This window comes from Tamandua tetradactyla, chromosome 18 (assembly GCF_023851605.1).
Source record: "Tamandua tetradactyla isolate mTamTet1 chromosome 18, mTamTet1.pri, whole genome shotgun sequence".
Taxonomy (NCBI): Eukaryota; Metazoa; Chordata; class Mammalia; order Pilosa; family Myrmecophagidae; genus Tamandua; species Tamandua tetradactyla.
Window position 1 is genome coordinate 59,549,222 of NC_135344.1, and position 25,903 is coordinate 59,575,124.

General features: G+C 41.3%; 1 protein-coding gene across 2 annotated transcripts in view; it reads right to left on the reverse strand.

Annotated features, from left to right (window-relative positions):
• The window catches only part of LAMA3 (laminin subunit alpha 3), a 318,755-nt gene that overhangs the window by 99,645 nt on the left and 193,207 nt on the right, over nt 1–25,903 (reverse strand). For both annotated transcript variants that reach the window (XM_077135789.1, XM_077135788.1), the window contains 6 exons: nt 23,082–23,197; nt 21,738–21,949; nt 20,501–20,705; nt 4,406–4,550; nt 3,597–3,737; nt 2,142–2,303 (listed from right to left, as the gene is read on the reverse strand). In XM_077135789.1, coding sequence (XP_076991904.1) covers nt 2,142–2,303; nt 3,597–3,737; nt 4,406–4,550; nt 20,501–20,705; nt 21,738–21,949; nt 23,082–23,197 — 981 coding nt within the window. The remainder of the gene's footprint in view (nt 1–2,141; nt 2,304–3,596; nt 3,738–4,405; nt 4,551–20,500; nt 20,706–21,737; nt 21,950–23,081; nt 23,198–25,903) is intronic.

Sequence of the window (25,903 nt, forward strand, 5' to 3'; positions counted from 1 at the left end):
ATTGAGATTACGTTTTGCCACTCTGATGGGCTGAAGAGGATTTAAAAATACTCTCTAAGCCAATTCAGCAGGTGAATTCACTGCCCTCCCCCCTTTCATGGGACATGACTCCCAAGGGTGTGAATCTCCCTGGCAATGTGAGACGGAAATCCCGAATTCACCAGGACCCAGCATCATAGGATCAAGAAAGCTTTCTTGACCAAAAGGGTGAAAAGAGAAATGCGACAAAATAGTTTCAGTAGCTGAGAGATTTCAAAGTTGGAGATTATCTTTTGGACTATTCTTATGCATTATATAGATATCCCTTTTTAGTTTGTGGTGTATTGTTGTGGCTGGAAGTACTGAAACTGTTGAGCTGTGTTCCAGTCGCCTTGATTCTTGAAGAAAATTGTATAATGATACAATTTTACAATATGACTGTGTGGTTCTGATAACCTTGTGTCTGATGCTCCTTTTATCCAAGTTATAAACAGATAAGTAAAAAAAATATGGATAATAAATATATAAATAATAGGGACAATAAAGGGTAAAATAAATTAGGTAGATTGAAATACTAGTGGTTAATGAGAGGGAGGGGTAAGGGGTATGGGATATATGAGTCTTTTCTTTTTTCTTTTTATTTCTTTTTCTGGAGTGACACAAATGTTCAGAAAATGAGCATGGTGATGAATATACAACTATGTGATAATATTGTGAGCCACTGATTGTACTCCATGTGTGGACTGCATGTATGTGAAAATTTGCCAATAAAAATATTTTTAAAAATATGTCCACAAATTCCTTGATACTTTTACCTTTAAGAGGTGGCACTTAATCCCCCTCTCTTTGGGTGTGGGCTGAACTTAATCACTCACTTCTACTGAACAGAATAAGGCAGAAATGAGGGGTGTCATTTTCAAAATTATACTTTAAAAGGATTATGATTTCTATTTTAGTTGTGCACACTTGCCCTCTGAGCGCTTGCTTTGGGGGAAGCTAGCTGTCATGTCACAAAGACTCTCAGTTTGTGGAGCATCCCATATGATGAAGGACTGAGGCCTCCAGCCAACAGCCAGCATGGAACAGTCAAGTGAGGGAGCCTAGAAACAGAGGCCCCCATGCCAGGTAGGTGCAGATGGCTGACCTCCTGGCTACCACTTCATGAGATACCCTGAGCCAGAACAACCCAGCGAAGCTGCTCCTGGATTCTTGGTCCACAGAAACTGTGTAAGACAATAATTTTTTGTTGCTTTGGGGATAATTTACACCATAACAAGTTACACTATAATAAGTAACTAATAGTTGGATTACTAAATAGAGATGAAGATGAATGCCAAGTGAGAGAGAAGTGGGGTTATCTGAGAGATGCAAACTTCACCACATTCAAATGTCAAAACGAATAGTCCTTCAACCAGAAAACAAAATTAAATACCTCAGGTTGGCAAAGCCCTAATATTTTCTCATTCTAAATGTGAGAAGACGGCATCACCTGAGATGGTGAAATCTATCCTCTTCAAAAGCTCTACCCTTGCTAAGAAGGTAGAACACCTGATGATGTTCCTATGTGAGCCCAACATTTCTGTGCTCATGAAATGAGTGTAGAAAGCCAGGCTCTGAAATAATAATTTATACAGCATAGAAAGAACAACTCATTTATAAGCTCCCTGAGGAATTTTAAAAGAAATGCACATGATTTGGCCTGGGAAAACCAAGCTGCCACTAGATCCTATGCTTCTTCTAATAAGCTTACGAATCACTGTTCAGCTTTTGTTTTTCTGACAAGGAGGCTTCCTTCTGCTGTAAAACAAAGAAGTCTCAGTATAGGCATTTAAAAGTATACATGTCCTATTTGCAACAGATATTACTTAAGTGGTTATTTCCTTAAGCAACTCTTTGGCATTAAGTAAAAATTGAGAAAACTTTAGGCACCGGACATGATTTCATTTGCTGGTGAGCTAAAGCTTGAGGCATACATGAAGCTGTCTCTAAACTCTTACAGCAGAAGGCACGGTCTTTCTCTTCTGATTTTTTTAGTTAACCTAATTTATGAAATTTTAGTAACTTGAACTTTTTAATGCTTCCTTCTAGGCACCCTGTAATGGATGATCATGTAATAGTAGAGAAGGCCCCAAGGTCTCAGAAGGACAAGAGGAAGTGATTACCTTATCCCCCAGGTAGGAGGGAGGAGCAACCCAGGTCAAGCTGTGGACAGTGGCAGGCAGCTCCTGGATGTCCGCAACCACACTGTTACTACCAGGGTTGAAGGAGACAGGAATGTCTCCTCCATCTGCCGTCTCCAGGCGCCAGCCCATCATAGCCACAAACTGGAACACAGAAGCATGGCATTGAAACATGTGGCTGTAGATTCTTTGGTGGTGGCTGAATTATATATAGTAGAAAAGGCCTGCAGTGGCCACCTTGCTCGCCAAGGCTTCCTTTATGTGCTCCTCTTGGGCTCCCTCTCAGACTTCTGAGATAGAGCCCTCACGTCTCTGTGGTCTGACACAGCTCAACGAGGAGTTCTCAGAGGGCAGTGACCACATGCACGTGTGATTTATCGTTGTATCCCAGCACATGTCTTCTAGTAGGTATTCAATGAATGTAGGACTGGGGGCACATTTTAATGGTGAGCTCTTTATAACGAACAGGTGATGTACTACCAGTGTTTTTTCTCTAAACGGAGCATCACAGTGAAATGTTTCCCTGATCACAGAAGAAGCCAGGAAAATAAGGAATTGACAAGGCTTAGGTTAGGAATAATGCTTTTTCTGGTTCCACTGAGGGGATGGAGAGAAAACTATGGAATGTATTTGTAAACTTTTTTTTCACTTGTCAGCGTGTGCTCCTTTTAGAAGACAGACAGAGAAATAAAGAATCTTTCTTTCTTTGCTAGATGAACAGCAGACATTACTCACATAAGAAAGCAAGCACAAGGCTCTTGGATTAGTAAATGGCTGTTTCATGGAATAATGAAGACAACATATTTTAGTTTCATGGAGTTAGTACAAAAAGTGGCCAAAAATTGTACATATTTATCTTGAAAAAAAAAGTGGCTAAAGAGAAGATGTGGTAAAATATGTAAGAAGGCAAAGAAATAAATAAAAAGGAAGTAGATAGGAAGAAAAGATAAATGAGAGGGGAAACAACAAACTCTAATAATGCAGAGTATTTATTGAACATTTATTATGTCCCACACCCTGCTCAAGGCACTGAGAATGTATCAAGGAACTTACATTCTAGAGATGGGGAAGACAAATAATGAATTAAGAAATGAATTGTATAATATGACAGGGAGTGATAAACGCTGTGGAGAAAGGAGGGTAAGGAGAGGAGGGTAAGGGTCGAGAGAGTGACCAGGGTGTGTTGTTTTATCAGGAGCGGTAGGGGAAGAGCCCTCTGAGCAGCGGATGTTGGAGCAGAGAACTGATGGAGTTGAGGGAACAAACATGAGGATATCTTAGGAGAGAACACTGAGCATGGGAACAGTGACAGCAATGTTTACCATTAAAAAAATTTACATACAAAATTGCACATAATTCATGTTTCACACCAATCCATTTTTTTTCCTCATTCAATATTATTAAATAAAAGCAAAAAGACTCTAATTCCGTGCATACCTTAGCTCTTCGCTTATGTGTACTCTGACATTGATTATTCACTCCAAAACAAAAGCAGCTGGTACAGCCCTTGGGATTGGCTGGGTCCAAATAAAATGATCCTTTTCGACATACATTACATTCTGTACCTTCCACATTTTCCTATTGATGTAAAAAATGAAACAAGAGATAATTTCTTCCACAGGTTCCCTGATTGCAATTAGCTACTTATACAAATTAAATACCAATGCAAGATGTTAGAGCATGGATGCTAGCAACACATAAAAAGATAAGTAATTATTAAGCTTTTGCATCACATTCATTGTTAAACTTTTATATCACACACGAAGAGAAAATTCCCTACATTTCATATGATGCCCCTCGGCATCTTGAAGATTAAGGAAGGAACACTAAAAGGAGTCACAATCTGCACATACCACATCATCCCACTCATTACCACATCCACACATCTGCTTGGATTGGGAACTGTCCTATAACCTGGCAGAACCCCTCAGCACAGAGATTATTAACCTAGGATTCAGGGTCCAAGAATAGGCTTCAGGGGAATGTATGGACCTCTTGAAATTATAGACAGAAGTTTGTGTTAATTTTTTTAGAGGGGTCTATACCTGCCAGCAGATTCTCAAAGGGGTCTGAGAAGCATCTTCTAACTATTTGTATCATGAGACAACTATAAACACTAATCACATTATGGAAATCTATAACGGATCCGTTTCATTCCCCATATATTTTCATGTACTGACTCAACACGAAGGACTTCGTGACTGACTGGAAGCTGGTGTTCCTGGCCTGGGCATGGTCCATCTTACCTTGCAGAGGCAGGTTCCAGTCCCCGGATCACAGACTCCAGGCTCAGTCCCATCTCTGTTGCAATTGCAGGGCATACACTCAGGGAAGCGGAAAAAGCCAGCAGCACACCGGTCACACTGACGCCCTGTGACTCTGGGCTTGCATCTTCACCCAGATAAAAGGAAAGAGAAGCTCTTATCACCATGCTAAATACAGTTCTAAAGTGTCCACCTACAATGTAGCAGAGCAGTTGCTGTACAAAGCCAATTAAACGAAGTACCTCTTCACCCGATACTTACAGTTCAAGGCAGAACAGAAACAAGCATGTACAAGGCATGTACATAAACAATCACCATCCAGATGACCATCCCCTGGATCAGGCATGGTGCTGGGTACGATGACGGACATGACCCCTGAGGCTGAAGGGCCCCCACAGACAAGCACATGAGGTATTTGAGATGGAGGGGAGAGGTGGGTTCCAAAATGATTTTGGGGAAAGGTTGCTGGGACTTGTGACCTTCTGGATAATGGGATAAGAGGAGAAGGCAAGGAAGATTCCCAGTTCTCCAGCTAAAGTGAGGGAGTGGGTATTGGCAGCCCCTGTGAGGGTAAGAACAAAGGAGAAGAGCATGGACAGGGAAGGAGCTAAAAAGAGCAGCTCTGGTTGGCCTGAAGCGCAGAGGAAAGCTCAAGAGGCTGTGAGTCATCAGCAGGTAAGTGGTACCTAAAACACAAGCATGGAAAAGCAGCAGGAATGAACAGCAGGAGAATAGCAGGGGCTGTGGGGAAAAGGAAGAGGAGCTGGGTTTCAGCCTCCAGAACTTCAGTCCCTGAGCTCCACAGGTGGAGTTGGATGGGAGCTATACACTGACTTTTTTCACGAGCCTCAAGAAAATTTTAGGGAATGTGATTTTTAATGGCATATAGGGAGTACAAATCTGATATTAAAAGCTTATCATTAAATTGCCACCAAGTTTAAGTTTGCCTATGTTAAAATTAATTAAAATTGCCACCTATGTTTTATGCCTATGAAAATATCTTACTCCAGTGACTATCTTCCCTAAATATAAATATAACTCTATATCTCAGTATATTTGTCTTTGGTAAATATCTGCTTAAAACCAGATAAAGGATTCTATACTTAATTAAGAACAAAAACTTGGAAACTGATGGCTAGGTTTGAATCCCAACTCCATCACATATGGGAATGTAGGCAATTTCATTTTTTTTTACATGGGCAGGCACTGGGAATCGAACCCGGGTCCTCTGGCATGGCAGGCAAGCATTCTTGCCTGCTGAGCCACCGTGGCCCACCCAATTTCATCTTTTACAATGTAGTTTTCTCATCTGTAAATGTGGAGACAATAACATCTAGTTCATAGAATTGTTGTAAGGATTAAATAATATAGTACTTGCACACAATTAAGTATTTGCTTTATTATCCTTACTATGGCATTGGCCAAAGGGAGCAGATGGGTGTTCCCTTATTCCACTCACCACACCTAAAAAGATGAAATCAACTTTACCTGCAAGGACAGCTGGGAAAGCCAAATGTTATTTCAGTTCTTCCAAGCCCTGTACCCCTCATTTTCCTCTCTGATATCTGCAGGAATTCTTTCAATGGGGAAGAACACATTCTCTAAACCAGCCCTATAGCAGTATAGGTTAAGGTGGGAAAGTTCTGTGAGAAGTAAATGCTCTGGAGTGGTAGACTGTAAACTTTGGAGGGGAGGGCCCACAGACCTTTCTGAGAGGCTGAGATGAGCCATCTTTTCAGAAAAGTGGGAACCTTCCTTGCCTTCTCCTCTTTCTTCTCTCCTCATTCAGAAAGTCACAAATCCCAACAACCTCACCCCCAAATCATTTTGGAACCTGTCTCTCCCCTCTATTCCAACTTGCATTTGCTTTAAGAAAGTTCTAGACCCTGGGATCATAACCCCTGCTCTCTTCTTATAAATTTCAAACTAAATGCCATCAGAAAGTCAAACAAAAGCCTCTAGAGCCTTTCTTATTTCTGGAGGGGATAGAGAATGTGAAGCACAGGAACTCTGGCAGTCAAGAAACAGGAAAGAAGAGAGTACAGACAACCACAAACAATTAAAAACATCCACAAGAGGAAACAGAACAGAAAGGGAACTTTGCAGACAAGCGGACTTAGACTTGGATGAACCCTGCTCATCTTCACCAGCAATGAGGAAAATGATGCTGTGCACAGAGGGGCAAAGCCATTGTTGTTATCAGTGATAACCAGGCAGCTGGGTCCCAGGGTCCACGAAGTTTCTTTTTGCAAGTGTGCATCAAAGGGGCTTTTGGCCCAAGGGTACATGAATTGAATGCTCAAACAAGTAACTCATAGCCTGATCCCAGTGAGGCAGGGGGAACCACCCCTCCGAGTGTCTCCCTGAGAGAATGACCTGCGCCTGGACCTTGAAGGCAAGGACATGACAGGAACAATTTTTTTTCTATTTCACTTCACTGGATAATAAAAGAACATGAGTATTTTTCAGGGAGGGCAGCTATGGACACTACTGGGCCAAAGGAGGGGGGGCACCAAGTCAGGATAATAGGACAAAGTCGAGTCACCAACATGTAAGTAGCAATTGAGAGTATAAAAGAGAAAAAGCAAAATGGCTGAGCAGAGTGAGAAGAGTGGTGGCCTGCAAACTGAACCCTAAGCCCAGCTGGAGCTCACAGGCAAGGGTTAATGAAAATCTGAAGAATATAATGTCTGGATGACTGACTAATACAATGTTTAGATCACTGAGCATATGGATCCTGTGCAAAAAAAAAAAAGCAAACAGGAGGAGGTTTTGTTTGTGCCATGTAACAGGGAACGAAAAGGAAACGTCCTCTTCAAAATCTGGATGAACATACTTTAAAATTCCCTAGTTGAAGTCAGCCTGACCTCAGCATGTCCGTCCTGGGAGACTCTGCTACCAAGGAGCTAACTTTACTGCAAAGGCAAGAAGATTCATGGAAATGCTGCCTGGAGGTACTGAATGGCAGCCCTGGGGTTGCAAAGCCATCTCCAAGGCAACAAGCAGGTGGCCAAGCGTTACAAAATAATGTGAGGACAAGTCGGTGCCCGTGGAGTTGCCCTCCATGTCTCATAGGAAACCAGGCCCAGATGTGTTAGGGTGACCTCTTTCCTTTGGTCATTAAACATAGTGGGTCCCTTAATATTGCTCTCACTCAAATTTCAGTTTTAACCTAGAACCTAAAATCTACCTTATTCATTCATTTATGTATTCAGTAATTACTGATTGTCTTCCATACATACATCTCTGTGTTAGGGGACTGGGAGGGAGGGGACAAAGCAGAATAAGTCAGTCTTGACCTTGACACATTTTCACTAAGGATCCAGAACTACTGATGTAGAAAGTTAAATAATCAAGTAAGAGACAGGATGGCTAAACACTGAAAATGCTTCAGGCAGTCAGATAATAAGCATATCTCCATGGACATGCCTTCTTGGAGTTTGTACTTTTAATATATAATCCTTGGAGGATAAGTCTATTTGGGTGGAAGACAGAGAAGAAAACCTTTCATAATCAAGAACTGAATCTATGCAAAAAGTGTTTAGTGGAAGTGATAAAATCAAGCTAAAGAAGAAAGATGAGGGAAAGGCTTAGGTAGGTGGGGGCAAGATTACCCATGAAAGGTGGTCTTTATTCTGTTAATACTGGGGAGGCGAGGAAGCATTCTAAGCAAAGAAGTGATGTGATAGAAGTGGTATGGCATGACCCCTATGCCCAGCACAAAATCTCACAGTCGCCACACTGCATTAGCATCATTGGTTTAAAAATGTTCTCCCAGTGGACTGTCATCTCTTATTAATAGGTATTTGTGCTTTCCTCACGAGGCACAGCACCCAAATTAGAGTTTGTATTAGATATGGGTTGAGCGATAAAACATACCGATATCATAAAAATAGAATTTAAGGCAATCACACACACACACACACACACACACACACACACACACACTGCAGAAACTGGGAGGGATGTATCATCCTGGTTTAAAAAAAAAAAAAAAGATGCACATACCAAAGAGAAAAACTCATAAACACGTTAAGTATTTATTAGCATTGTCTTACGTTACATAGACTAATACTTCTACACACTAGTGACAAAAATTAGGGGAAAACATATTTTCACCTACTAGTATAATTGTAGATTTAACTACAAGATTTAGCTCTTGGCTAAAAGGGCAAAAAACAGAATTGAATGAATGAGCAAACCAGGAAAAAGAAGGTCAATAAGGAGACCATCAATAGGATCCAAATGTGAAGTGGTAAAGGACTTAATCAGAGGGGCAGCCACAGTGCAGAGAGCAGCAGAAAGGGAGATGATATATACCTTATCAAAATTTGGCACCTCATTGGCTATAGAGAGAAAGAGTTCATCTAAGATGATGCTTGGATTTCAGGATTTGAAGACTAGGAAAATGTTGTCACAGAAAAAAATACAAAGCGGGAAATGGCTTGAGAAGCAAGACAATGTGAATTTAGGATCAGAGTTCCAAAATTTTGGAACTGCAATGGCCCTTAAAGATCATATAATCCAACCTTTTATTATACATGTGAGGGGACAGGGGCCAAAATTTTTTAGGGACTTTTCCAAGACCACCTAAGGAAAGCCTGTAAGAGAAGCCAGGTTGAATTGATTTGCAAAAAGGTAAGTGAAACTTGAGATAAGATCCCACCACAGATCAAGGCTGGAGCCATGGATCTGGGGGACTGTCCAGACCTGGGGGTGGTTGAAGCCAGAAGAATGGATTTGGCCTCAGGTGATGAAGTATAGAAGGGGGAGGAACCCAGCCAAATACTTGGCAAACAATCATAATAGCTAGTATTTATTGGCTGCTTAGTGTGTATCAGCTACTGTTCAAAGTGCTCTGCAGGGGGGATTTAATCTTCTAGAGAAGTTTATAACATGGGGTCCAATAATCTCCATATTTTACAGATGAAGAATAAAGGCACAGCAGAGGTAAGTAATGTGCTCAGTTTGCTCAGTTAATGAGTGGCAGGCTCACAGCACTCCACATCCTCTCAAATCAGGAGAGGAGGAAGAACGTGAAATAGTGAAACAGCTAGGGAAAGATCACTTAGAAAGATAAAGAACAAAACATTCAATGAGGGAGGATGGTGCAAAATGGCAGCATAGAGAGCCGTGGCATTTAGTTAGTCCTCTAGAGTACCAAGTAAATTGCCAAGAACTGTGTGGAACAACTGTTTGGGAGACATCTGCAACTGGACACACATTGTATACCAGTCTGGCATGGGTGGAAGAGCTGAGGTCATAGCAGGGAACTGTTAGTAAATCCTCCAAACTGTTACGGCTGGGGCCCCACCCCCATTGGCATGGAAGGCAGTGTTGGAGACACTTCCTCAAATGGAAAAAAAGCATCTCTTCTAGGAACAAGGGAAGGAAATGCAACAAAGCTCCAACTGCAGTTTTAATTAACAAATTTAGACTGTTGAATATCAGCTCTGAACACAGATAAACCCAGCGAAAGCAGGTAAGTAACCTGAGATCTCCCTGAGTAGAGAGGAGATAGGGATGATGAATAAAAACAAACAAAAAAAAAACAAAAAACAGGCTTTTGGAGTCAGTTAAGCTCAGAATACTGGAAAAGGATTCTACCCCAAGAAAAGGGGCACAAACAGCCAGTACCAAGTCCAGCTCTTGACTGGCAAAACTTTGGGGCTGGGGATTGGCTCTGAAAAGGGATTTTTTTTTTCTCCCTCTCTCTTTTTTTTAAAAAAAAGTATTCTGAGTAGCTCTTTAGAGAAAGCCTCACATTTTCAATTGTTGGCACTGACCAAGGCAAGGGCAGAGTGAACGTAGGTCTAAGAGACAAAGTAACAAGTCAAGTAAAGGAGATAATTTCCTAAAGGGTAACTTCCCTAAGAAAAAGGGGTGGGATTCATCTCAAGTAGTGACCCTCCTTTAGAGAATTCAGACCCCAGCTTGCCTTTCAGCTCAGCCACTGATTCAGTCAAACCCCTGGCAAGCTGAGAATTACAGGCTCCACACCATTTTATGCTGATAGGGAGTTGTGGGCTGACAAGTGCCACCTGCCAGGCAGTGTAGGAAAAGTACAGAGTCTAAAGACAACAGAGGAAAGTCAGACAATCTGCTGGGTCTCATCCTCAAGGAAACTTGATATCGATCACACTCTCTTTCTTAGACCTGGGCCTACCTTGTCTGGGAAAATCTCATTAGGGTTGATCATATCTGGAGAGACCCTCCTCAAAAAATGGTTCTATACAGGCAGGGCAAGAACCAGAAAAACAAGAATTTAAAAATTCTGAGCAGTTAAAAAGAAGCTATGCTAGGGTCTAGAATAAGTTGAACTGAATGCCAAAGAACAGATAGAGAACCAAGCCAACTGACAAGAAAACCCTAGGTAAAAGAGTGACAGTGACCTCCAGAATAAATTAATCAAGGAAATCAAGATGACTAGACTATTAAAAAATTACAAATCATACTACAAAAATCGTACTACGAAAAATGAAGCTATGGCCCAAAGGAACAAATTAACACTTTAAATGAGATACAGGAGTTGAAACAACTTTAAAGATGTGAAAACAAACACACTAAATCAAATAAAAAATCAAACCAATTACTTGAGGGAAGATAAGGTAAAAAAGATGAAGGATATAAAGAAGATGCTGGGCGATTATAAAGAACATGAAAGCTTGAAAAAACAAGTGGAACTTACAGAAACAAAAGGCACAACAGAAGAGACGAAAAACACAATGGAGACTTACAATAACAGACTTAAAGAAGCCAAAAGGATTAATAAACTAGAGGACAGGACATCTGAAATCTTACACACAAAAGACCAGATAGGGAAAAGAATGGAAAAATATGAGTAGGTTCTCAGGGAATTGAATGACAACATGAAGCACACAAATATTCATGTTATGGGTGTCCCAGAAGGAGAAGAGAAGGGAAAAGAGGCAAAAAGAACAACAGAGGAATTAATCACTGAAAATTTCCCACATCTTATAAAAGACATAAAATTACAGATCCAAGAAGTACAACATACTCCAAACACAATAGGTAAAAATAGGCTTACTTCAAGATACTTACTAATCAAATGTCAAAGACAAAGAGAGACTTATGAAAGCAGCAAGAGAAAAGTGATCCATCACATACAAGGGACGTTCAGTAAGTCTATGTGTGAACTTCTCAGCCGAAACCATGAAGGTAAGAAGGCAGAGGTGTGATATATTTAAGATACTGAAAGAGAAAAACTGCCAACCAAGAATTCTATATCTAGCAAAACTGTCCTTCAAAAATAAGGTAGAGTCAAAATATTTTCAGACAAACAGACATTGAGAAAGTTTCTGAAGACTGCTCTATAAGAAATATTAAAGGGAGTACTTCAGGCAAACAGGAAAAGACAGGAGAAAAAGGTCTGGAGAAGAGTGTAGAAATGAAGACTAACCATAAAAAGACAGAAAGACAAAAAGATATATCAGAATAAAATCATGATACAGGCAACAACATAGATGAACCTTGAGGACATTAAGCTGTGTGAAACCAGTCATAAACAAAAGGACAAATACTGTATGGTCTCACTAATATTAACTAATATTTATGAGCAAACTTTGAGAGTTAAAGTTGAGAACACAGGTTTTCAGGAGATAGAGAGGGTAGAAATTGTGAATTTGATGCTGAAAGGGTATAGGATGTTCAACAGGATTGAATACAAAGACCCAGAAAAGGGCAGCACAATACTATCTGATGGTAGCACAATATTCTAAGCACACTGAACAAAGCTGAGTGTGAGTATGGTTGAAAGAGGTAGGCTAGGGGCATGTAGGACACCAGAAGGAAAGATATAGAAAATAAACACTGGGATTGTATAACTTAGTGACACCTAGAGTGGACAATGATGGTGATTCAACATACAAATATATGAATGTTTTTATATGAGGGAGAACGAATGAATGTCAATAGTGCAAGGTATTGAAAATTTGATGGTATAAGGAAAAAATATAATCAATGCATACTAGGGTCTACAGTTAACAGAAACATCGTAATATGCTTCCACTAAATGTAATAAAGGCGATATTATATCAAAGCCAAATGCCAATGAGTAGGGGATTTAAGGCGAGGATATGGGATTCTTGGTGGTGGTGCTTCTCCTTTATATTTTTTTATTTTCTTATTTTTTATTCATTTTTTTCCTCCTCTTCTTTCTTTGCAAAAGAAATAGAAATGTCCTCATATAGACTGTGGTTGTGAATGCATAACTACGTGATTATACCAGGAACCAGTGATCATTTATTTAAGATGAATTGTATAGTGTGTGAATAACACTTTAAAAATAAACAGAAAGATACGAGCGCTGGAAAAAATGTGGAGAGAGGGATGTATCTATTCACTGTTGATAAGGAAATAGAAATAGTACAGCTCCTCTGGCAGGTAGAGTGGTAGTTTCATAGGAAGCTAATACAGGGTTGTCACATGATCCTGCAACCCCATTATTAGGTATGCACTGGAAGAACTGAAAGCAGGAACACAAATGGACATTTGCACATTGGTATTTATGGTAGCAGTATTCATGATCTGCAACGGATGGAGGTGGCCTAAAGGTACATAGACTGATGAATGGAAGGGCAAATAGTGGTGTATACAATGGAATATTGAGCAGCTGCCAAGAAGGAAGGAAGTCATAAAGCATGCAAATAGGTGAATGAATCTTGAGGACAGTATATTGACTGTAATAAGCCAGAAACAAAAAGACAGGTACTATAATACCTCACTAATATGGACGAACTATAATGTGCAAACTTTGAGAATTGGATTCATGAGGATAGGTTATTAGGGAAAGGCTTATTGTGAAAGTTCCTGGATTGTAAGCTCTTACAGCAGTCACATCTATTCCTGAGTTGTAATTGTTATTTCTAAATTCTGAGAGGTTGAGTCCTTTGTGTATAACCTGGTCATTCCTTGGAACTTCAAATATCTGTGTGACATTTGAGACTCAGAGCTAGAGTCCCCACAGCTATGAAAGTCAGAATTACCCTATATAACATTTGTTCAAAAAGATGAAAAAGAGATTAGGCTTCAATTAGAGACATGAATGAAAGTGATCTGGTTAGGGCTAAGGCAAATTAGACTAAAGGGTAAAGGATGATATTGACAGTATTTTAAAAATTCAACTTCTGAATGAGACCAAAGGAAGGGATGTTTATTTGGTGCAAATTTTAGATTTTCTGCTGCATGCTAAATTAACTTGTAGGATCAGTTTATTTGAAACCATAATTACATGGAAACTTGAACAGGGAGTGAGATTTTGTTGGTTTGTACAAGTTAGTGTGATGGCCTAAAACATCCCAAAGTAATCTGGGCAGAAGATAAAAAAGTTTCAAAGCCCCCTTGAGGGACTGGGGGGAAATGTGAAATATTAAACTTCCCCATATGAGGAAGACCTGACATTCTTACAAGCATTGGGGACTACCAATTTAATATGCCAAGCCCTCGATCTTGTGGTTTGCCTTTATGAAACTTACTTCTACACAAGAAAATCTAAGCCTACTTATAATTATGCCTAAAAGTTACCTCCAGAGAACCTCTTTTGTTGCTCAAATATAGTCTCTCTCTCTCTCTCTCTCTCTCTCTAAGTCAACTCCACAGTAAGCCAACTCTCTCCTGCCCTGTGTGAGACATGACTCCCAGGGCTATAAATCTCCCTGGGAATAAGGGCCCTGACACTGAGGGATGAGCTTGGCCCTGGCATCATAGGATTGAGAAAGTCTTCTTGACCAAAAGGGTGAAGATAAACAAAACAAAATAAAGTTTCCATGGCTGAGAGATTTCAAATAGAGTCGAGGTCATTCTGGAAGTTATTCTTATGCATTATATAGTTACCCCTTTTCAGTTTTTGGTGTATTGGTGTAACTAGAGGGAAATGCCTAAAACCGCTGAATTGCAATCCAGTAGCCTTGATTCTTGAAAATGATTGTATAACTATGTAGCTTTTATGGTGTGACCATGTGATTGTGAAAACCTTGTAACTGTTACTGCCTTTATTCAGTGAATGGACAGATGAGTAAGAAAATAAAGAGAAAGAATAAATAATGGTGGGGGGGGATGATAAGGGTATGTTTTGGGTATTTTGCTTTATGCTTATTTTTATTCTTATTTTTATTTTTTTGGAGTAAAAAAATGTTCAAATTTTGATGGTGATGACACCATGAACCACTGACTGTATACCTTAACATGATTATATGGTATGTGAATATATTTCAATAAAATTACATTAAAATAAAGGAACAAAACAAAACATGCTAGAATTACAGAAGATGAAGAAAGAAGCGTGAAATTTAAAAATTAATTTAAAAAAATCATTGTTGACATTTTTGCGAATTGTATTTTTCCCTCCTCTCTGTATAAGTCTGTTTACCTTATTAAAATCGTAGGATGGGTTAAAAAAAAGAAAGCAAGAAAGAAGACATGGGTGAGAACTTTGAGCTCCACCTGTGTGGCAGGCACCCCCTCTTCCTTGCTCACCCTTGGGTCCAGGCCCTGCCATATCACCAGACATCAAAGGATTTGCTTCTCCAAGTTTTGCTTGGGTCTGTGGATTTATGCCTAGCTGGAAGCACTTCCGTCCCAAGAACACCAAGGCTGTGACCTTTCCTGGTATTTACTTTTTCCAAAGAGACTCAAACGTTTAGTAACAATGTAAGGATTGACTGAGATAGGGGCCACCCAAAAAGGCTTTTCTTTTGCTAATGCCCTTCTGAGACCTCTTAGGAAAAGGCAGGTTGTACATGTGACTTCACTGGACCTCCAGATAACCTGCTATCTTCTTTGATCCATCTTAAAATATTTTAAAGTGGCCAAAATCCTAGCAGTTTTTAAAAGCAGTGATTCCCAGCTTCCTCAGATTTGTCATTGATTCATAACATCTTCTGAAAATATTCTAGCCCTTTTGTTTGTTCAAAGAACCCGATGGTATACATATTCCATTATTAAAGCAAGTGTAATCTTACTTTTTTTTATTGCTGTACCTGAATAAATCACCATTTTGTGTTATTAAGAAATAAAATTGTGAACAATATAAGCATCTTTACACCTTTGATCCAGATAGAGTCAGCCAAAATAATAGATTTTTTGGTATTTACACAATATAACGTAACAATAGTGTCTGTGATACAATCAGAAATTTAAGAGGAAATAGAATCAGAATTTTCAATATAGATGGGAGGTCAGAGATGATTTTATCACACCTCTTCATTTTACAGATTATGAAACTGAGACCTGGAGAAGCAAAATGACTATCCAGTCTCTAAGCAAGTACATGACAAAGGTGAGTCTAAATCTCAGTTTCCAATTTAATTTCTGCCCAATTTTCTCTAAAATTACACCAGTTTTAGTTAAGTAAAATTGAGTATTTTGAGTTGCTAGAATTCTGTGATTCATTCTAAAGTAAGGAGATTAATATTTGTAACACTTGGTTTTCTTTTAGTGAGTATGATGCATTTTAACATCTATAAATAGGCAAATAAAATTTAAAAACTCTAGTTTTTAAGCTTTTAATTTGTGGTAATTTGTACACCTGAAAGACAGCCTACTGCATAATTGAGAAAGGATGTGTTTTTCTTTTTATTGCAAACTCCAGGTGTCTCTGATCATTTCTTTTACATGCGCTTTAGGTTCCTCTAAACAAACTTCATTTTCATTGGAAAAATTTTCTTGGGAAAAGAAAACACTCTTTCCTCTAATATTTTCTAAAGAAATAATCCTTCCAGGCAATCGAAAGCTTTTTCAGCATAAACATTGGAATTACCATGGGCGGTATATACAATTTACAGTGATACACGAAACTGGAAGTTTTTCCTATGTTATCTGCCAAGGACCCTTTCATGACAAAGCTGCTTTGATCATGGGTAGATATATCATCCCATTAGGCTGTTACCATTTCTTTGGGACTGTCAGGGTAAACAATTCCATATCCTGATTTAAGTATGATACAGGCCAATAAGATTCCATTCCTATAGATTCTCTCTCAGGTTTGGGAAAAACTGTAAAGCATGCTTCTGTCATAGGTTAGGAATTTTCCAATCTACTAAATCTCACTGGTTAATGAGAGCTTGTTTAAAAAAAGAAAAAACTCTTTAGAATTTTTACCTAAAATACTACAATAAATTACACTATCATCTCCTGGTACCTTCAATGATTTTACAGTGTCCAATGCATTTTCCATGTCCTTTTTCTGTGAAGCAGCATTGAGAAACTGTGTGTGAGGTTCTCGTTCCAGCAACTCATACTGTTGACCAACCACTCCCTTTCAAAACCCTCTCAGACAGTGAATTCTACCGCTTCTCTTCCTTTCTGATAACTGCTTCTCCATTTCCTTCTCAGAATCTCCTTCTTGGAGGTAGCTTGGAGGTAGATATTTCCTGGAGTTTAAACATAGATATTTCCTGGAGTGCCTGTACCTAGTCTTTCCTCCTGAAGATCCACACTTTTTCCCTTGGGGGCCTCCCTCACTCTCATCCATGCACTTGGTTCCCAAACCTGTACCCCGAGGTCCAAACTCTTCACTAGAATGTTTTACTTTCAAAAGAAGACTAAAGTAGTTATCATGGAAAAACTGAGAACTCTGTTGGATTTCCTTGCATTTATCTTGTGATTTAATAAGTTTTAATTTTAATTATGTATATTGGGGGACATTAGTGCTTTCAGTACTTAGGGCTCCAAATATCTTCATGTAGCTGTAACTGGGCCCCTACAAAATTCTGGGCTCCAAACTCAGCCAGGACTTCCATTTCCTAATAATCATACCAGGTACCCCTGTTTATCTTCCTCTTCTGTTTTTCCATCTAATTTTTTCATTATTTCCCTCAAGTTAGGGTTTGCTTATTCTGCTACTGAGATGGAATCTTGTTCTTTCAGTCTTTTTTATGACTAGATTCCTGCTATAGTGTCCTTAGGTGAGAAAAAGATTTTAATGCAAGGATCTCATACTCTGCATATCCTGACTGTTCCCAAACAAACTGAATCATGCCCCCTACAAAAGACACGTTCAAGTCCTAACCCCTGGTCCTGTGGGTGTGAGCTCATTTGTAAACGGGATCTTCAAAGATCCTATTTAGATGAGGTCAAATTGAATGAGGGTGGGCCTTAATCCATATAAATAGAGTCCTTATACAAGCAAAGGACATTGGAGTACAGAAGTAGAAGCCAGAAGTGGAAGTCAGAGAAGACAGACATTGCCATATGATGGAGGTACAGATCAAGCCAGTACCAGAACGCTATAAACTCAAGGAGAAATCACAGTTTGGTGGTACCTTGATTTTGGACTTCTAGTCTCTAAAACTGTGAGACAATACATTCCTGTTGTTTAAGTCAACCCATTATGTGGTATTTGTAATAGCAGCCATGACAAACTAAGACATCAACTATTTAATGAACTTCCCTTTCCTCTGATAGAAAGATTTGTGCAAACACATAAATATGCTGAAATATTTCCTTTAATTTGTTCTTCAAATATATTAAAGTGAAAACTATTATTCCTAAATCAATTTGCTTCCCTTTTTATAAGACTGGATTTCCTCTTTTGAAGACAATTCTCATTCTACAAGTTAATTTACCCTGCTAGGTGTAATAGGGAGCTTTGGGGATTTTTGCATATCAAAAAGACTGAGGAATGGCTGAAGTGTTTCAATAGCAGCAGGCTGTCTTGATTGACACCTCTTTTAGGTGCTGTTGTACCTTTTCAAACCAAGATGGCAGCTCTCATCAGCGTTGCTCTCGTGGCTTCAAAGAGAGAAATGTGCCCATTCTTCTTATCCTTGTGGATGTTTCCATTGAAAGTCACACATTTTATTTACAAATACTCTGGAGCTCTAATGCCAAATGTTTATGGTGGACTCTATCAGTTTTCTGTCAATAAAAGGATTTGGGTTTTTCAATAAAGGGATATTGGTGTCTAATGTGAACACAAAAATGGAGAAGTCAGAGATAAAAGATCAATGGAAAATAAGTAAAACATTTGCCATTTGAGGGAAGAAGGTCCTGCCTGGTAGAAGTTGAAAAGAATGATGATAAGGATTGTGAGGGTGTGAGCTTTGGAGAGGAAAAAGGATACCTGCTGATGAATGAGAAGAGGTAAAGAAGAGTTACTGCAAGCAAAGACAACTCGAGTGGAATAAAGAGGACAGTACAGGAAACGTTAAGAGAAGTGCCAACTAGAAATGAGTGCCAGATGAAATTAAGCAACATGGCCATGTGTCAGGCCAAATCCACAAGGTTCTGTCATTTGCCCAGTTGCTTTTTGGATTACGGAGTAAAATAGCAGAAATGCAGTCAATTGTCCCTGGAAAAGCAAATCTAGATCAATAATGACGTTACAAGCTTACACTCAATTTTCCTCTCTCTGTCCTTTCTATAAAGTTGATATGAGTGAATCTGCATTGCTGACATATACACGTTACTTTAACTTCCTACTTATTCGCATTCTCTAGTCTAAGACCACAAACCACAGTACCCTGGGCACAGACTGCACATTTTTTTTGTTCCTTAGCATCCTCTAGGTCCTGGTAGAAGTTTGCTTCTACACTAAGTGTCATTTTTCACATATATCAGCAACTTGCTGGAAACAAGTTAGATATTTTCACAGGCCCACAGGTGCATTCAGGACACAAGAGAATACTCAGTCATGAATTAAGCTCCTGACTTCCTTCCAGAGAATGACTTAAGCATCAAGGAGAACAGAACCTAATATACGTTATTAATTGCCATGAAAACTCTCCAGTTATCACCTCAAAGTTCTTTGTGTAAGTCCCATGCAGTTTAGGCTCCCAGCTGGGGAGGAATGAAGGACTGAGTTGACTTAGTGAGGACTCACACAGCTGTGGTTTTAAAGATTGGACTACATCATGACTAACAGTCTCACTCAGCTTCTTTACTAAGTCCTATGGTATAAAGGCATTGTTAGGCACCAGACAACAATGACAGGCGTGATAAGGGCCCTTCCTTAGGAAAAGCCAACACTGGCTGCCTTTAAGCAGGAGTTGCTGACCCCTGCCACAGCAGCTACAGCTCCTCCCAGCCCTCAAATCACAGGTCTTGGGCCCTGGAACAACTACATGCCTGGAGGTAGGGTGGGGTGAAGAGGGTGGATGGGGCACCTTATCCATTCTCCTGCACACTGCCACACTGGCCTGAACTCTAAAGGCTCTGATTCGGGGTTCTTGCCATATAATCCTCTATCTAATTCCTACTAGCTTCTTGTAAGAGTCTATATCCTATTCTTGGTCTCCATAGCTACTCACCTTCCAGTTCTGCTGAGATCAGAATAAGCATCTGGAATCATGGGTCACCTGCCTCTAGCTTCCATTACCATTTTCTACCACAACTCTTGATGCACAGCCTGAACCGCTGAGCTGAACATTCTAGGAACACAATATCTGCTTGAGCCACCCCAGTTTGCCACCTGTCTTTTAGACACTGTGCATCGGAGGACTTGGGGGTGCCCGTGCAGGCAGCCCCACTCTCAGATCAGGCTCTGTGGAGTATAATCTGACCCCCTGCTTCCCTGGCCCCATTGCAGAGGCCTCAGCCTCCCTCACAGCTCACATGTCTGAGTTGCGTCACAGGCCCAAGGACTTTGTCATGCCCTGTCCTTAACAAAACCACCAGCATCACTGGAATTACAGTTGGGAATTCACACCAAAATGAAAAATGGAGAGGTGCTTACCACAAGTTAACACAAACTCAAACTTGTCTTCAGCAGATGAAACATAACTTAATTAAGTACAAGTCAGTGCTTCCTCATCTTTTCCACATTGTGGCAAACCAAAAATGGTCCAGCTTTGACAGCACACTGAGTAAGCAGACCAGGCTGCTTGTGGCCGGAGGAGACTGTGATCTGGCCACTAAGACTCTGTCTGGTCACCTGGGGCCTGAGGGGACCATCACTACAGATACTACAACCCATTTTGGTTGAAGAGCTCTGCCCTACCCAATCACAAGGAGAAAGCCTGGTGTAAATGTGGTGCATTCCTTGGACCAGGACAAATGGAATTCAGGGGACCAATGTGTGGAAGGACGGAGTTTTACCTGATCCATCAAAGGCTGACTCACCTGCACTGTCCATTGTCTCGGTCACACTCTGGGGAGGCAGTCCCAATGATGCCCCTCCTGGAGCAGTTGCAGCCTTCGCAGCCAGCCAGGGGGTGGAAGCTGAAGGAATGCTCCTCACACACCTCGCATCTGGGCCGGGCTGTGCGGGGAGGGCAGAGGCACCTGCCTGTCACCTCTTCACAAAGGCGCTGGCCACAGTTGCATGCTGGCCAGGAGATAAAGAGATACCGTGCAGAGATTAGATTCTGCCTGACCTCTGGCAGGACTGCCCCAGAGGCCAGGTTTCAAGAAGCTCCCAAGGGGTCTGGAAGAAACATCTTGATTTTCCCTGCATTATGGGCCTTATTGAACATGGTCGATCTGAAAGACCCATTTTTCAAGGTCAAGACCCAAATGCTTCTGGAAGGAACTGCATTTGAATTCTGAGTGAGGCACAGCAGGATCAGCTAGCTCTGAGATAGATACTCAAAGAAAACCACTTTCCTACCACCTTGCAGCATTCTAATGTGGGTGCCACCCATTCATCAGAGAGCCCAAGAAATAAGCACAAGGGGGGCCCCTTGCCAGCTCCCTGAAGCAACTCCATGTCACCCGAATGTATCAGAGTTCCCAAGCCCAGGGTCAGAACAAGACACAGTGGTTAGGCCCTGGTCAGAGCAAAAGCTGGCCTCCACGAGGAGACTGTTTGCCCCCACTGCACTCCTCACTGCCACCACATGATGTGGAGCTGACCCGTAAACAGCAGGAGAAGCTGGAGAGACTCACACATCAGTTCCTAAAGGTCCCAGAGTTTCTTGTCCAGTGAGTAATACCCCCATCGAGGTTCTTCTCTATCTCAAATGACTTTTCTTTGGGCTGCAAACACCAAAGGGGCTTCTGCTCACTAGGAAGGGGCTTCCATTGTCCAAGATACTTACGCTTAAGTAACTCACACTCACCTGCTCTGCCACATGCATGGGCCACATGGCATGGGAAACAGATATTACCTGCTACCGCTACTCAAAATGTGGTCCCTGGACCAGAAACATGGACACCGCCTGGGTGTTTATTAGAGATGCAGAATCTCAGGTCCCACCCAGGCCTTCTGAATCAGGATCTGCATTTTAACAACATTGCTCCCAGGTGATTCTTTTGTGGAGTAAGACTGGAGAAACCCTGCCCTAGAGAGACAGTCTGTTTGGTGGAGTCATCCCTTGGGAGGCAGAGGGACCCCAGAAGACCTGGAATGTGCACTTACGCTTGCAGTGTGGGAACCCAAAGAAGCCCGTCCGACAGCGGGTACACTGCCGCCCAACAACATTCGGCCGGCATGGGCACTGCCCGCCTTCTGGGCTGCAGGGATGACCTATGGCCCCAGTGGGATGGCACTCACAAGGCAGGGCACCATTATGGTAAAAGGCCACCAGGGACCTGGCAGAGTTCTTACAGAATCTGGAGGCTGTCTGGGGGCTGTGAAAACAAAAACAACTCCTGGTGACATCAAGGCTCAAAAATCATCCTGACAGGCATACAACATTCCCTTTCCCATCTGGAGCGCAGAGCTCAAGAGTCTGGGAAGGGTGGGAAAATACCCACCCTTGGACTTATGGCTGAGAACAGCCATCCTTTTCCCCAACCACACCCATTCCAGAACACATCAAAGGACTGGTGTGTGTGGTGTTAGAACAAAAGCATGAAGATACACCTCTAGGATGAAATATATGGTATGTTAATTATATTTCAATAAAGCTGCTACCAAAAAAAGAGTATACCTACATATGTAATAGTAATAGCAATAATGATAATAATAAGGAAGAGGAAGAAAATTGCCAACGTTTATTGAATTCTAAGTGGCAGGCCCTGACTGCTAGAAGCTATTCCTAAATTTGACTTATTTTCACAATGACCCAATGACTTAGGCTTAAGCCCCATTTCACAGACAGGGCAACTGAGGCTCCTGGAAGTTAAGTGGAATTTCCAAGGCCACAGTACTATGGAGTGCTTGAGCAGGTATTCAGATTCACAGCTGTTTGACTTCAGAGACTTTATCGGCTCTGTAGGAGGTTCTGTCCCCCAGGACCCTGTGTAGTTCCTGGGTTCGGAGGCAGGTGGGTTTGCAGAAGAGAATGGAAGTGCAATACTCAGGGCAGTCCTGGACCCAGAACATTCAGAGACCCAAGGAGAGAGGACCAAGAGGTCCATGTCTCTGTGATGGCCCCCACTTAGTAAGATGGCAAAGGGGAGTGGCAGTCAGGGCTGATGCTCTTCCAGTGGAACAAGTCCTAAGAGGTATCTTTTAGGGATCTGAGTTCAGAGGAAGAAAAACTCCTAATCATCCCATGGAGCCCTCCTTGGAGGGTAGGTCTCTGTTGAGTTCAAAGTTAAGGACTGAGGCCTTGCCCGACAGGCACACCACAAGGCCTACTGCAGGGTGGTCAGTGCAGAGGAAGAGTGTTTCCCTTCTCCAAACTGTGACCCAGCCCCGTGGGTAGCAAGAGGCAGAAGGCAGAGCAAAGGGCCACCCCGCTTCTCAGTCTAGCTCTGGCTGGAGAAGTGGAAGTGTTCCCTGCATTTCAGGGTCTTTTCACATTGTGATACTTACTCAATATAAAAACTGTTTCCTCCACAAGTGTTGATAAATTCTAATGACTTGTCCACTGATTTTTTGTGAAGTATTTGGTAGTCGTAATTCTCTGCAAGCACCAGTAGAACACGGACCTAAAAGAAACCCATCAGAATGTCTCTGGGCTTCCAACAAGAAGGAATGCATAAGGATATTCCTTAGACTTTCTCTTTGCCAAAACCACTGTTTTCTTCTGTTAAACCCAAGATCACATGAAACCATTTATGAAAAAATAATCATCAGAACAAACCTAAGCAATTAGGTTTAGTTAATAGTTAACTGCTTAGTCTATTTTCCTATGGAAGAAACAATACTGAGGGCCAGGACAGAGCCCATGGAATGCAGGCTTGGAGGGGCAGTGGCCCTGAGGGTCCTGGGAATAAGCAGGGACCCGTTAGCTTGGTCCAGGACCCCACAGGAGCCATATCTGTGATGCTCCTGGCTCTCCACGGATTGCTGTTTTGTATTTTTTGAGGTAAGCAAATAGAAGAGGCAGGACCAATGGGGAACTCCAAACACTGTGGCTTTACCCTTAGTTCATACATAGCATTCTATCGTAAATAACTGTAGCCCCAGGTCTTTAAAAACATGCTTGGTTCTCTGTGTCTGCATAAATCAAACTGTGTCAGTAACACATGCTGTAGGAGATTTCAAGCAACCCCAACCACTGCTCAACAATCCATAGCTTTTGTTTACTGCTCTTCTGGTGTTCAATTCAACATTTGCCAAGAACCATGTGTGGGGGCAGTGTCTTAGGCACATGTGATATAAAATTAATAAAAAGGCCCCTGATATCTTCAGAGAGAGAAGGAATCATGAACACTGTGCTGGAGGGCTAGGACAATGTTTCCTGGTTCTGGAAGGCTCTATAGAGAAGATGAATTAATTCAGAGGTAGATTAAGGGGTCAGCAGGATTTCTCCCATTAAGAAGTGTGTAGGCTTGGGGGTAAAGTGGAAATATTAAACTTCCCACCTAGGGAATTCCTCATATTCTTGCAAGTATTGTGGTCTACCAATTTAATAGGCCAATCCCTCGATTTTGGAGCTTGCCCTCATGAGGCATTCTGGCAAAGGAGAAGCTAAGCCTACTTATAATTATGCTTAAGAATCACCCTCAGAGAACCTCTTTTGTTGCTCAGATGCACCCTCTCTCTCTCGAAGCCAACTCTGCAGGTAAATTCACTGCCCTCCCCACTGCGTGAGATTCCTGGGGGTGTAAATCTCCCTGGCAGAATGGGGCCAGGTTCCCGATGTTGGGCCTGGACCCGACATCATGGGATTTAGAAAGCCTTCTTGATAAAAGAGGAAAGAGAAATCAAATAAAATCAAGTTTCCATGGCTGAACGATTTCAAATAGAGTCAAGAGGTCACTCTGAAGGTTTTTATGCATTATATAAATATTCCTTTTCAGTTTTTAGTATATTAGAATAGCTAGAAGGAAATACCTGAAATTGTTAAACTGTAATCCAGTGGCCCTGATTCTTGAAGATGACTGTATAACTATATAGCTTTTATGGTATGATTGTGCGATTGTGAAAACCTTGTAACTGACATTCCCTTTATCTAGTGTATGGATAGATGAGTAAGAAAATAAAGACAAAAATAAATAAATAATAGGGGGGATAAGGGATATGGGATGTTTGGATGATCTTTTTTTTTCTCCTACTCTAATTTTTTTTTGAAGGAAAACATTAAAAAATTGTCTGTGGTGATGGATGCACAGCTGTATGATGATACTGTGAACCAGTGGTTGTACACGTTGGACGATGACATGGTATGTGAATATATCTCAATAAAATTGCATAAGAAAAGGAAGTAGGCAGGAAATTCTAGACAAAGGGACATTGTGAGAAAGCCTAGTGGCATGAGAGGAATTGGCACATCAGGAGCTTGAAATCAATTAGGATGGACCTAGAGTGGGGTGGGGGTGAGGGAGGCAATGAAGAGGGAAAGGGCAGGAGAGGTGAACAAGAAATGAATTCAGAGTAGGGTGTGAAGGCCCTGAAGCCAGAGCAAAGCATGTGTCCTGTGTCCTGTAAGTAACAGAGACCAGTATCAAAAATAGAGAGTGGTCAAGTAAAATGGGATTATCAGTTCTGCTTTAGACAGGCAGGGGCTGCCAGAAGCATGGGAGACAGACTGAAAGGAAAATGGAACTGAAGGAGGGAGACCACAGCAGGAGGGCGTGAATCAGTCCAAGGGATGAAAGGGATGGTCTGACCAGAGCAATGTCCCAGAACTGAACAGAAGTGATCAAGAGCCACGACAGGGAGGAACCATAGGGAGGATCCCAGTGACTGCAAGAGCAGAGCAGGTGGAGAAGGCAGACATTACTGGTGACTCAGGCCAAGGGTGAACCATGATTCCATCAATTAATATAATGCCCAGGGCAGGGGACTCCATGGGCTATGCAGGAAACTGGCTAAGTTTGAGGGATTTGTGAGACATATGGTGTGCTGGTTTGAAAGGATGTATGCCCCCTAAGAAAAGCCAAGTTTTAATATAAATCCCATTTCCTAAAGGTAGAATAATCCCTATTCAATACTGTATATTTGAAACTGTAATCAGATCATCTCCCTGAATGATGGGATTTAGTCAAGAGTGGTTGTTAAACTGGATTAAGGGATGACATGTCTCCACCCATTTGGGTGGGTCTTGATTGGTTTATTGGAGTCCTATAAAAGAGGAAATATTTTGGAGAATGAGAGACTCAGAGAGACTGAGAGAGGGCAGAGAATGCTGCAGCACCACGAAGCAGAGAGACCACCAGCCAGTGACCTTTGGAGATGAAGAAGGAAAA